This window comes from Anomalospiza imberbis, chromosome 1 (assembly GCF_031753505.1).
Source record: "Anomalospiza imberbis isolate Cuckoo-Finch-1a 21T00152 chromosome 1, ASM3175350v1, whole genome shotgun sequence".
Lineage (NCBI taxonomy): Eukaryota > Metazoa > Chordata > Aves > Passeriformes > Viduidae > Anomalospiza > Anomalospiza imberbis.
In genome coordinates, this window is record NC_089681.1 from 141,613,453 (window position 1) to 141,628,148 (window position 14,696).

Sequence of the window (14,696 nt, forward strand, 5' to 3'; positions counted from 1 at the left end):
ACATGCAGCCTGTGCAGCACAAGCCCCATCCCCCTCTAAAAAGCACAACTGAGAAGACCTCTCTGAATCAGGATGTACACAGGATATATCAGCACGTTCAGGTAAAATGAAACATACAGCCAGACAAAATAAAACCACAGTCATCTAAGATAAAACAAAGCCCATATACACTGACCCTGAGGGGTAAGCCAGAACCGGACATAATGATCAATACTGTAGGAGTTATGATCAGTGAGAAATAATTACTGCACATCTCAAGGAAAAAACGACGATGAATTCCCTGGCAGAGCCTTGTTCCTTGAGTAATAATCTGCAAATGCCTGCACATGCTGAAGGAAGGCTGAGTTATGATAGGTTGTGGACTGCAGCCTCCGGTCTGGCTGCAGAAATCCTTGTGTGACTCTGCTTGGAGAGGCTCATCACTGACAGTGCCATTTGCTTCCCAATTTCCCTGAAATGTGGGTTAAAATTGTCCCCTTTTACCTCTGGATAAAGGGTGCTCATGGCAAAGTAAGTGGTTTGCACTGAGGCCAGGAAGGAGGGCAAAGAATGAGCCCAGCCTCCAGCCCCTGCCTGTGACCAGCTTCCTTCCTTCCCTTCCCTTCCCTTCCCTTCCCTTCCCTTCCCTTCCCTTCCCTTCCCTTCCCTTCCCTTCCCTTCCCTTCCCTTCCCTTCCCTTCCCTTCCCTTCCCTTCCCTTCCCTTCCCTTCCCTTCCCTTCCCTTCCCTTCCCTTCCCTTCCCTTCCCTTCCCTTCCCTTCCCTTCCCTTCCCTTCCCTTCCCTCCCTTCTGTCCACAGGTCATCCCGCCTCTCCATTCCTCTAGGTCCTTGCTCAGTGCTCTGCGCTGTTCTGGGGAGCCCCTGGCGCTACATTGATTTCAGAAGACTGATGATGGAGGGCAACCCACGACCCTCAGCTATTTCTCTGCTCAAGGCTGCATCTTGAAGATGATGTAGTACCTGGGAAGAGCCTGACTAATTCATTGACTTGAGGGTACAATCACTTATCAATGAATCTCCAACTAACTACAGCAAACTTATTTACAAGCCTGGGAAAAAAAAATGTGCAGCAATTTGCTATACAGCCTGACCAGCAGCAGCTCTTCAGGATTGATCTCTGTGCTGTGTTTTCCTCCCCTCCCATTTAGACAGTGAGAGTTCTCTGCAGGAAAAACAAAAAAATCCCACTGTCAATGAGTGTGTGTTTCCCACTTGGACAGTGAAAATAACTAGGTGTGCATCTCCTTTTATCTGAAGAGAGTTGTGAACTTAATTCAACCTGATCCCCATTCATCGTGTTCAACATTAAGCCCCCAAATGTCAGTGAGATTCTGGAAATAAAGTACTTGGGAGACAGCAAAAACAGAGCCCTTGGTGATATCTGTATAGTAGAATATTTCTTCCCATCCATATGCAAATCTAACCTTTTTGATATTTCAACCCTATAAACCCTAAGACAGGATTTCAATAGAAAATGTTTACTAAAGGCTTTCTCCTTTATAATCTATTGATTTTAATATCCTTACTATTCCTGCTGAATGTCAGTCTTACCCTGAAGACTCCCATTGCAAACTTAAACACATTTAATTATTTATACCATTTGAAATATTAGTGCCGAGAAATCCCTAAAAGTTTTTGGTTCTGTAATGGTGTGATCTAAAGTTTGATTTTCTTTTGTGAATAACAGAAGTAATTTGATATACTAATCAAGGACAGATGAATACGTCAGACATCACAATGCAGTTATAATAGTAATGACATCTATTTTTCATCTTTTCAGACTCCTTGTATATCTTAAAATACAGCTCATTAAGTGCTGTAGGATCTCTCAGTGAACAATTTAGCATTATGGTTTTTTTCTTCTGCCAGCAGCCTGAGCGAGAAATTTGTTTCCCATCAGAGGCAGAAGGCATTTAGGCAATATTCAATGTTTGAGTGCAACCTAGGGCAGGTTTGCCCTTGGATGGGGGTCAAGCAGTCTTGTTTGCATTACTTGTATCACTCACTGTGTTTGCAAGACTTACCTTGTCTCCCTGAGACAATAATTTTTTGTAAAGCTGAATTTATGTGAGGACCTATGAAAAGATTTTGATAGCAGACAAATCAAAGCAGGGGATTTTTAAAAAACTCAGCCCCTTGAAGGTCAGTTCTTCCCCTGAGTCATGTTTTTTACTCCCAACATCTACCCAAAGCCGGAGTGATGGAGCTCACCCTGCCTGGCCAGGGTATGGGCATGCCTGAGCTCCCATCCCTGCCACTTGAGCCTTGTCTGGAACATGTAAGAGTCAGGAATACTTCCACTGGCTTCCGTGGTGGTTTGTACCAGACCCCAGTGTTCCAAGGGGATTAAACCCCTAGGCTTAAGTCCCTCCTAGGTTCAGCACTCAAGAAGTATTTGAGCATTTGTTCTTCCATGTATATTGGAAAACATTTTCAAATTTCTGACTGTCCATATCTTCCTATTTTCTTCACCCCTGTCCCCTTGCCCCGAGCTGCAATTTCTCTGCCATTACATGATCAGAGCAATTGCATGCACCTCTATTAATTGCACTGAATTTCTCTTTCACAAGGTAAATTTCTAGTCTTATTTTTCCCTCATCTTCAGAAATTTTCCCTTTTTCTTCTACCAACCTGATAGCTGTTCAGAAGCTGCCAAGATGTATTTGGCTCCTGTATTTACTCCAGATGGAGACTTTTATTTTCACTCCTATCTGGCAGTAGGAACTGTGGTATCACCAAACACAACTTTTCTCTGAGATTGTTTTGATAGAAGAAAAGAATCGTTCCTTTTGCAGATGGTTTATAAGTTACTTCTGATGGCAGATAATATAGTCTAGCCTGGATCCTTAAAGTTCAGCAAGGCTCACAATAGCCATAAATAGTTGGATTTTTCTGGTTTATATCCCCTCAGGAATAACCATCTGGATATGTGTCCTTTAGTAGTCTAGGATTATTGTTTAAAAGTAAAGCTAGAAAATATCTGGAATGAACTCTGTGGTTCTACACTGAGCAGGGATAAACGCAGCTACTCTTGTCCCCACCATATCTGTCCTGTGTGCATTAGATAGGTCTGGAACCAGTTAATGTTTCCTAAGAAGCATTGAGAACCAGTCTAAAGGCTCTAAATAGGCAGAAATGCTGTCACTGATTTCATTTCACAGAGCTAGGTCAAGCCAAATAGCTGCTCTGGTGTGTGCTAGAGGCAAGGCAGGGTGCTGCATGGGTGGGTAAAGGTGAGGAACCCAATGCCACACCCAGCTCTGCCACTAGGCCAACTTAGAGGGCCAGGGTATTCAAAGGTCTGAAATTAATGCTGCACAAGGAGCAATCTTCAGAGTATCAAATCTCTTGCAGGGCTGAGCCATGTACCTCTTCCTTTTTTTTTTTTTCCATCTGAAAAAATAAACTGCTTCTTCTCCTCCTTTCCCTTTCACTTTGTAATATCTATTAGGAAATTTAGGGCAATATGATATCCTGGAAATGATTTCTCAGATTAGACACTCTTCCTGGTTGTTTTTCCAGGATTCTACATGTATTCATCTTTGTTACTCCTCTGCTTCCATGAGTTTCACTGGCATCCTTTTAGGCAATGGAATCAAGACAAAAAAATGTTCGCCTGACTTATTTTAGCTAAGAGGCTTCATATTTAATGGATTTGCTGTTCTTTAATGTCCCAGGTCACTCCCTGATATCAGCAAATGCTGAATTTCTTATCGCCCTTATATGTTATCTGAAGTCATGTCGTTATTTCGCCTTTAGTCAGTCTCTTTGCTCTCAGGCTTTGGAACCCACTGCCAAATAAAGTAAAGAAAGCTTTGACTATGGGGAATTTCTAAATCCAAAGTTAAAAGTTATTTGTTCTGTTTAGCATTTTTAAAATTATTCTTTTAGGAATTGTATGTGCCTCTGAGCTAATTAACTCTTAATGAGCACAAAATGCCCAGGGAGGCAGATTTGGACGGTACAGTAGAAATGCAGACATGGATTGGACTGCAGTACTGCAGCAGATGACATTTATGATTTGATTCTTTTTTAAATGATGGTGCAGATATTTTTATTGAGACACTTTTCCCCCCACCCCCCTGCCCCCCCCCACCCAATCTTTCTAGTCTAAATAAAGCTGATCAGATTTTCAGTCCACCATATGGGGCCCAGTTATATCAGTCCTGCAAATACACTTTAGTTTTTCATTATGGATGAAGTCACTCTTCAGCAGGGAAAACAAGTTGAGAAACAAACTTTCATATTATGAAAGACAGGCAGTGTTCCAGCACTGAGCACTTAACCAGAGCATCAGGAAATCAGAACACCTGGCTGTGCCCAGCTCTGTGCTATTCCCCTGGACCAGTCCCTCACCCTTTTAGTGCCTTCACTCATTCATCTGTAAAGCGACTGTAATTGCGTTTATATCACAAGGGTGCCTTGATGCTTGGCAAATGAGAATTGACCCAAAATTCATCCTTCAGAAGCACTGTATGAGCAGTACCTCGCTCACATGGTAATTGTGGACAATTAGATTAGATGAGGTATAAATGCAGTGAAAGCGAAATTCCATTTAGGAACTGTCAAACTGTTCTTGATAATTTTTCTTAGTTTTCATCTGATTCTAGTGTGGAATTTTGCATGCATCTCCCAGAAAGGTTTTATATGCCTCTTTTCTTCTTCTGCAACAAGACTGCATATTTTATTCTGTGTTATAGTAAACTGTATTTTGGGCAAGTGGTTTGTTCCCAGAACAGTAACTTGGAAAGCTGGGTTTAGAGAAACAAAGAAAAACTATTGTGTCAAAGAAATCCTATCCTCTATGTATTTGAGCAAATTACAATCACTGACAAGGACTGTACACAGAAAAAATATTCCAGGTTTTATGAAAAGGAGTTTGCCCAAGTGTTGTTATGTTTTATTTAATTAGATTTTTTTATACTTACCATAATAATGTTTTAAAATTAAACTGAATTTCCACAACAAACTGTAGAAACATATGGTGTACAGCCTGCAGAGGCACTTAATGGCAGTAGCATTACTGATATTTGTGAGTTAGAACCTGCTTTCCTCTGAGAAATAGCTGTGTGTTCTCCCAGTTTAAAACACTGTTTTACTCCAATCTTTTTTCATCACAATTAACAGTTTGGGGAGGAAAAGAATGAATGTGATCTTCTTAAATACATTTTCTCATTTCCATGTGGCTGTGGGTATTTCAGGGTGAGGGAAGTTGTGTGTCAGACTCAGCCTCTCCTCCATGTGTGTCACGAACACACTTAATGAAACCAAGTGAATAAAGGTGTCCTGTTTTACCAGGATCTCCCCCAGGTGTATCAATCTGGAGATATACATCCCCCAGCATATCCCAACACCAGAAGAAAAAAATTGAATTGTTGCTTGCTTGAGCCACTCCTCCTAACAAAGGCACAATCACTTGGGGCAAACCAGATTTCAAGTTGCCAGGAGGTCTCTGTCAGCGCTGCAAAGTAAGCTCCAGCACCCAGGAATTGCTTCCAGAAGGATTTTTGGTTACAGCTTGGTTCCCTACAAGAAATCGTATATCTGAAAAAAAATCCTTTGGATGTTACTTTTTTATGTTCAGACTTGCAAAGCACTTTAAGAACAACTCATGCTCACAAAGAGTGTTCCACTGACTTATCTCTAATGTATGCTTGAGAGGCTCGGTGCAAAACAAAATGCAGAGATTAAGTAAATGAAAAGATACCAAACATTGCAGCAGGGAATCATTCCAAGTCGTGGTGTTCTCAGGAGCACCAGAGTTGGTTTAGGTTCATGCTCATCCATGCAGAGTCTGCAGAGTTCACTTTTTAGACCTTTTTAATCTGCTCTGTTTTAGTAACTGGGTTCACAAGACTGTCCCTGGTGATTGGACTCATTCACACCTGAGGGTTCAGACCACACACTCTCCAGTGCCCAGTCCATGGGAAAATTTGACCTTTCAAAAAAATGCCATGCTCAGGAAGAGACACGGCAGACCAGTCCCTCCCAGACCACTGCACACCCATGAAGTGCAAGCAACATCTTTGGCAGGATATGCAAGCAAAGATTCCCCATCACCCCGGTGCCTGTCGAGATAGAAGCAGGACATATCATGGTGCTCCTCTGGCAGACTCCTGAGCTTATTGTTTTGCCTTGGTAGCGGTGAGTCATTAAAAACTCACTTTGACTGCAGATATAGGTGGTTTTTACTGATAAACAGGCCTCAACTCAGCTATCAGTCTTCAGTGGGCTAATGGAAATTTTCAGAGGGCTCACAGAAATAAATGGTTTTGTAGGACACAGGTCCACCTCTCTAGTTTACTATAATAAAGTGCTTTAATTTCCTTTGATCTGGTGATGGACCAATGTCTTAACAAACTAAATCCTCTCCCTTTACCCCCAGTCCCAGTCAATATGGGTCTCTTGGCTTTCATGCAGTTAATTTGCCATTTCTGAGGATGATGTAGAAAGTCAAAGGAGGGATACTTGTTTTATCTTTGTTCAGATAGATGGTGTTTAATTCTAAAGTGGACCTCTCAGCAGCTGATATCAGGTAGATAATCTGCAGAAATGCCCAGGTTCCTCAGTCAAAGAAGTGAAAAAGTTCTTTCTGACTGTCTCTTTCAGGATTTCGCTGACTCCGTATACCAAATGGTGGCACAGAAGTTCCAGGAACTGACAGACAATTTCACTTCCATGCATGCACGCCACAAAACTCTTGCAGGCATTGTGATGACCAAAGGTAAGATACCCTCTCATTTATTTTCCTCTGGCATTTTTCATGACTAAGTAATACATTATTTACCTGGTTCACAATACTGAAGGAGGACTTTACTCCCTCACAGAAAAATGAATGGTAATGCAGTGAAAAGAAGCATTAAATATTTACACGTCAAGTAAGTTCACACAAAAAATATTGGCAACAGAGTTGAAGATTTATTCGTAAATATGTCGCTATGTTTCTTTGTTTACAGGACAAAATGCAGCCCTCTATGATTTTTCATTTCCTTACAGATGGGGGAGAGAGTTAGTTATCAATAAAAGTAGTATTATTTATTAATTACTTTCTTAGGTCTGAATACACCAAGTTCTTGTTGTACAACATAAATTTTGTTTTAGACTGGCAACAGAAACAAATGTGCTTTCCAGTTAAAAGAAACAAACACAGAGTATGTGTGATTTTAGTTCTGCTCTTCTCTAACCAGGGGAAATACTTATACTGACCAGCAGGGCCAAAATTTGGTATTCACTCATGTTAAGACTTGACTGATTGACACTGTGTGGAAATCTTCAGTGATTTGATGAAACACTTGCATAGATAGTCCTTCTTTGCAGGCACCCCTCAGTTGGGGCACCTCAGTATTTATGAGGATGTCAGCAGTGGAGATGCTTCCATAAACTTCATTCTCTCTCTGAAACATGGAGCAGTGCGTCCAGTACAGAAATGAGAAGATAAGCTCGGAGGAGAAAGGCATATATAATTCATCCAGGCTTGTCTCACTCCTTCCTTTCAACAATTACATTAGCTAGGTTCAGTAGGGACAGTTGTGAATATTGCAAGACAGCAGGATGGAGACAGGATTTTCTGATGGATCTTTTCCAACCACAGAGCCTAAATGCAGATAACATTTCTGTGCTGAGCATCTCCTTTCTGATGTGAAAAGAATAAGTAACCATATTCAGTATGAAGGAAAATAAAAAGGAAGTGTGATTGACTTGGGGATGTGAAAGATGCACACTAGACCCAGCATACCAGCTGCCTTGTCATTGTCAGATTTCTTGACTGTGGCTTTCATCAGATTTAAACAAAGTGCTATAGTTTATTTAGAGGAGCTCTTTCCAAGCAGAAGCACAAGGAAGAACATTTAAATATATTTTTTATGAGAAGCTAAGTTACAGGAGCCAAGAACTGTTGCTTTAATCACATGTAGGGGTGAGCACAGGGGAGGTTACACTTATTCAATGTAAGAGTTGTAAGAAATGCCTGTAGGAATTTCATCCCATTCTACTTTGCCAAGGAGCTACTCCTACATTCTTTAGCCCAGGTCTAGACCAGCTTTATAAAGCATGATTGAGCCACTGCAGCCTTATTTCTACATGTCCAAAGAAGCAGATTAAAGACCCACAATGTATGAGAAGAACAGCGACTGCAAGGAGTCATAATTCCCAAAGTCATGGCTGCTAAGTGCATGCAGTACTAGGGGAAGAAAAGGGCACTTCCAGACTTTCTTAGCCTTTCTGGGCAGTTGGGGCTGTCTATGTCTCTTCTTTAGGGAAGGGCTGAAAGTGTCCTTATGCTGTTTGTTTCTTTTGGTGGGTCCCATGCCCTTAGTGGGATTTTACAAATTTGTGTTTCATATTTCCTCTTAGTCAGCATTAAGACAAAGTATAATTTTACTTAGGTTGACAAACTATTTCCCTCAAGGCTTCTTTTTCAATTCTGAATTCCCTCTCATGAATTTGTTCAATCTGTCAGCCATCCAAATTGTCAATATCTCACTGGTTTTGTGGAACGCAGAAAAGAAAATTACAGATATAAGGTGATTCACAGAAGATGCAAAGCTAGAAACAGCCTTATCTTACTATATTCTCCAGGAAGATATAAGTTCTTTCCAGCACAAGAATCTCAGCCAACCAAGGCAAGATGAATCATCTGTCATTTGTGTCATTATTTTCTGTACTAAAGTTGTAGATTTGTGGTCTCTTCTTCACTATCATTCCCAGAAGTAGCAAGGTCCTCGACACACGCTTTTCAAGGATGGCACAGGCAGGTTTTCCACATCAAGCACTCAAAGGAGTACCAATTCCCTGTGTTTTTAACAAAAAAAAAAAGGCAGAAGCTGTCTTAGATCTCTGCAAACAATTTACTAATGACATCAACAAAAACAAATCTGGAAATGTCTTGTTGCATTCGGTACCATAAGTGACAAAAACTGATTTGTTTTTAGCTTCATTTCAATTTACTGTCATCCTGACTAGAAGCAGATTTATCTGGGCTTGTACAGTTTCCAGGCAAAGCTGGCAAAAAGCACAATGGGATTCTGTGATAACTGCTGTTAAGATAATGCAAGATCTCTACAGACAAAAAAGAAGTGTGCTAGATTGGTTCTCTTTTTCTGAACTCTGACATTTTTTCTGTCATTTCAATTTCCCAGGGAAACCAAAGAGAATTATGTTTGGCCACTGTAATTGACTTATGCTGTAGCACCCGGGGCAAATTCCAACGTGTTAGAAAGAAAAAAATGTGGAAAATTATGTTATTGACGGACTGAGAATGTTCTGCAGTAATAAATTGCTAGTCAGTGAAACAGGCAGTCCAAAGCATTTAGAAATGCTTTGCTCTGAATTGTGATGACAATTAAAATCTCCATGCTTTTTTGTGAAAGTAAGTTTAGTTGTTTAGCCAACATCAAGAAAATCTTAAAAATATTGGCCTAGGCAGGTGCAATTTACCACACTAGATACCAGCTGATGTGATCTTAGCTGATGTAATGCAATAATTGAATATAATAATAACTAAAAAACTCACATAACTGATCTTGAACGAAATGTTTCAAAAGATTGAAGAGTTTAAGTCAATTATTTAATAGTTATAATGTATAATGTTAAAATGTATTTGAAATCTGCCAGTCCTCTAACATATTCTAATTTTGTTGAAACACACTCAGAGAAGATTGTTCTCTCAAAAATTGTTTGATCAATTCTAAGAAAAATTGTTTAACAAGCAAGTGCATTCAAGTCTTCCTCATACAGAAAGCTACAATCCAGAGACTATCTTCAAGTAGAACAATAAGTATAATTATTGTAGCATAATATTTATATGCTTTACTGCACATTGACTCTCCACAGCAGATCTGCTGATTTCTCTGAAGATATGATGAATTCACACATGGTAAATTAAGATGATCAGCTCACCTGGGGAAAAGACATTCTGGATAACACCATGTCAAACACAAGGCATCAGCTCAGAACTTGCATCATGTGATGCAAGGAGTCATCTTCCCTCCTCATGTTTTACATTAGTGGCTAAAACACAGTTGATAACACATTTTGGCTATGTGCTTGCACAGTGCAAAGACTATCTGTCTCTCCTAGCCCTATCCCCAGCAAGTAAGCTGGAGGTTAGCAAGAGGCTGAGAGGGGACATAGCCAGGACAGGCATCCTCAGCTGATGGTGGAAGTATTTTTTGCCATAGGACACTCTGCTCAGCAGTAAAAATTTGGGGAGAGGGAAGTGGGGAGATAATTGGGTTTATGGCACTTGTCTTGCCAAGCAACCATGAACTATCATTATATCAATGCATCAGTCTTGCCTTCCTTCTGTTTCTTCCCAGTCCCACAGGAGAGTGGAATGAGCGAGAGGCTGTGTGGGTGTTTGGCTCTTGGCCAGGATCAACCAATATTTCATTTCAGCAGCAGCTGTTTCTTGATGTTTCTTGTTGTCAGGGAAAGATGACCCACCAGCTCCCCATCCTTCTGTCTCTCAGGTGCAATTTGGACATCTTATTTTGACTCACCGGTCTGCTGTATCTTTCTATTGAAAAGTTTTCAGATAGAAGTAGTTTTCACAATTGTTATTGTTATTGTTATGTCAGTTGACACATTAGAAAAAATGAAGGGCAAGCAAGCTATTATTTTCTAACACAAGGCAACAAATGCAAAACCAGAGCAGTCTCACATACCTCTGCGCCTGATGCCCAGAGTCACAGATTGTGGGGTGACAGGAGGAGCCCCTGTGGTCCCACCACAGTCACTAGGCAGGTCAGCTCACTTTACCAGCACACAGGGCATTAAGGGGACAGTGTGGCAGTGCTGCCCATCCCCCAGAGCTGGGAGGTAGGAAGTCCCAGAGCAGGGCAGAGCAGGGTGGGAGATGTGAGCCTCACACTGTGTGCTGTGATCTAGAGACTGATGGCAGTCACACTATTTATTGGCATCACAGAGAGAGCTTGGCCTTTGCTCTACCTGAAATCACCAGGCACAGCAAAGAATTCCTGTCACTCAGTAAATAGATGATCTATTATTGCTGAGGTCCTCTTTGCAGAAAAAAAAAAAAAAAAAAAAAACCCTGGCATAATCATTAGGGACAAAATGAAACCGCTATTTAAATACAATTTTCCCATTTGTGTTTGACAAATCTTAGCAGTTTAAATACTGATAGGAACTTTTTGTCATTCTTTCTGTTAAAAATGAAGCATTAAGAAAGTTCAGTCCTTTTCACGGCAGTGTAACATTCATGGAAAAAGATTATGAGTTGATTTCTCGCTTCAATTTTCTCACTTCTATATATTTTTTTTAAGGCTGACAATCATTTTGATGTTAAAAGCAAATTAGGAGGTCTTCTCAGTTATCTTGTGTGAAATAAAGATGAACTGGACAAAAGAGCCCTAAATAGAAATTTCATGCTGTGATAAAAGATGGGAAATTATCATCCATATCTCATGGAATGGATCTTAATCATTGCTAAGTGGAATAACAGAAAAAAGTAAAGTTGACAATATGTCTCCATGGATCTTTCCAGTCACATTAAGATTCACAAAGCCTGGCATTTAGGTACAATCAGAAATACTGCTGTCCAGTTGATTTCGAATCCTCAGTATGAGTAGGAAAGTTGCAAAGCAGTAGAATACAGTAGAACACTCAGGCCATATGTAAAGTACCAATCTGCTCCATCCCATGCTGCACTCGAGTAGGCAAACCAGTTAGAGAAAATGTGAACAATTTACAGAGAAGTGTCCAGAGCAGATTCCCTCAGGAAGAGAGGCACAGGAGGAATTTAGGCTCACAGATCCTATTTGCATAGTTAGGTGGATGCTAAAAGCCTGGTCCCTGTGAGATTCAGTTTTTCCATGAGAATTTAAACTTCTGAAATCAAAATTGAGTGCCCAAACCGATGACATCCTTTTAAAGATCTCAGAAGGTCTCTTCACCTACTGCTGTCTGATGCTCTCAAGGACATGGCACAAAGTCATTTGACATTCTTGTAAACATTATTGACTTCCTACCTATGCCAAGGTTGTCACTTCACCAGTAGATGACAGTTTCTCTCAAAATGATTTAAAAGAGGTAAACAGATATGTAGTTAGGAATCATGTATGTCCCTCTTCCTCAGAAATCTGGTTTCCTCTGCTTATAAACCCTAAACCAATAATCTTCAGATTCTCTCTAAATAGTTTTGAACCCCATAAGACTATGCCTTTTCTACAGCTGCATTTCTATTCCTGGATTTTGTAATGTGCACCTATAACGGGCATAATCTCATACTCCTGCAGCTCAAGAGACTTGGGTTTCCAAATTCTAGCTCAAAGGATATTTGAGGTTTTGCAGTTAAAACTCTGGCCCCACCAGAGCCATCACTTCTATTAAAATCTGGGTTTAGGCATTGTGAGGACTTCCCCACAAGAGCAACTTTGAGTGTTTCTTCATCATTTCTGTCAAACAAGGCCTAAGGAACAGAAAGTAGTTGAAGACAGATTACTTAGAAATAGAAAATATGAGATGGGACACAATCCTGCAGCCTTGAACAGAGTAGGAAAGAAACAGCTTCAGGGACAACTCTCCAGACTAGGTTATATGTTTTGCACTAAAAACCAGGGAGAAATGCACACACCAGCTGGGAGTAAGTACAGAACCAGAGCTTCACTTTTGGAGATGAGCGCCCCAACCTGCACACACACAGCCTCTCATTTCTGTTACTGTCTAACCTAATTCCACCCTCTCAGCTCTTTGGTGTCACAGGCTCAGAAAGAAGAGGACAAAACACCCCTCCCATATCAGCAGTTTTAGGCACTTTCTCAGGAAAATGACCCAAATGGGAAGGGAACTGAGTCCCTCATTGCTCACCAGCTGAAGCAGCGGTAGGTGCCTTCACCACATTGCACTGCTGCCTTCTGGGCAGCTTCAGCTCCCCATCGGTTACTCTGGTTCTCATCTCTTCTCAGACACTGAGCCTTTTTACCTCTCTGAACATTTACTGTCTCTGGATTTAATTTTCCATTCCCGCTGTTCAAAGTATCTTTCTGAATAAACACCTCTCAAAACCTGGATGCAGACAAGGCCCTGGCTCTGTGTCACATATAAGCATTGGGCACAAGGATGGGTGTAGTAATTAGCATAAAACATGGAAATTAAAAATAGGCACTTCTGTTTCCTAAGTGTGTCAAGCAAGGAGTTGGCAAGGTCAGAGTTTCATTCTGCTCTGTGATAAGGCAAACTGGAAGCTGTCCCAATGTCAATACCAAGAGTGGTAAAAAAAGAAATTTCTTTGGCGAATAAAGGCTTGGAAAACCTTGCTTTCACTTTAACAACCTAGTAAAACACATAGGAAAATGCTTTTTAGATGCAAGTACAACAAAGAATATTAAAAAATACAATTTAAGAAAATCCCACATAAAATTAAGTTCGTCCTGTGCTTAACTGCCAAAATTCATATTCAGGATTTCATTCTTTCTCATTGTAATTTAGAATCTTGCTAGTAAGTAAAACTGTCAATTTACTTAACGCTGAAATATCAGTGGCACAACATTTATTAGAGAAACACAGATATCTGCAGTCAGGACATGGCAGGAAAGTGCAATTCAGTCTTGCTCTTAAATTAAGAATTATGTGCAAGCTCTCTTGTTGAGGAGAGTATTCAAATTCACATGAAAGGAAAAACCCTCAAATAACTTTGATACTGCCACTATGAATTCAGGTTTTTTTTAAAAATCTCAAGGATATGGTAAGGGAGTGAAGCATGCCTGGGCTGGCTGACCCTCCTCCCTCTCTGGATTTCCAAAGCCCACATTGAGGAAAGGAAGGGAAGGTAAAGGGCACTGGTGCTCACAAACACAGCACTGTCTCCTTCCACACTCCTCAGAATCAAAGCTGATGGGATTTCATCCTTTTGGTCCACTGAGGGGAGGGAAGAAATGGACCACAGAAATTAGAACTGGGAGAGTCCACTACGTCATCCAGTCCATTTCCCTGCAAGCATAAGATTGTTCCCAAGTGCTCTTTCCAGTCTAGATTTAAATTAATCAATTAACAATGGGGCTTTCAAAAGTACCTTGGGAGACCATTCTAGCCTAATGGATCTCATTGTTAATAATTTTCACCAGTTATTCAGCCTGACTTTTATTTTCTTTGATGTCATCTCAGGACCTTAGTTCTGCTGCTCTAAATTTAGTGCCCACTTCTCTCCTTGGGGTTTGTACCTTTCAAATATTCAGAAACAAGCACACCATGTTCACAGTTTGCATATTCAATTTTTGTACTCTCTCCTGCTGGGTCACTCTTCTCTGCAGCCCCCAGCAGCCTTGCCTTTGTTTTCTGATTCCCTTCCACTTGGGCAACCTCGTCACCATTATTTTCTGCACTGGAAATCCATCTTTTGAATGAGGATTAATGGAAAGACCTGCACAAAACTATCTTGCAAAATGGATTAGCACAAGAATCCTTTCTCAGGCATCCCATGATGTGATCAAACAGTACAAAATGGGCTTGTGTCAGAAAGGGATTTTTGTTTCAGAGGAACTGAATTTGGAACTTATTTACAAGTGCCCTCCACACCCCCGTGGGTTTGGGCAAAATTTACTGTGAAAGGAGAGCCATGGCCACTGTCAGACAATACCCTGGCTCTTGCTTCCAGCACAGGGGGTCAGAGATCAGGGGAGAGAGAACTGTGACTCTGTCCCTGCTCCTTCACTGATGAAGATGAAGAGCTCTGAAAAGAA

The 14,696-nt window shown here is 40.8% G+C and overlaps 1 protein-coding gene across 1 annotated transcript in view; it reads left to right on the forward strand.

Annotated features, from left to right (window-relative positions):
• Positions 1 to 14,696, forward strand: part of ADARB2 (adenosine deaminase RNA specific B2 (inactive)) — a 305,173-nt gene that overhangs the window by 240,158 nt on the left and 50,319 nt on the right. The window contains exon 4 of the mRNA XM_068173871.1: positions 6,610 to 6,724. Coding sequence (XP_068029972.1) covers positions 6,610 to 6,724 — 115 coding nt within the window. The remainder of the gene's footprint in view (positions 1 to 6,609; positions 6,725 to 14,696) is intronic.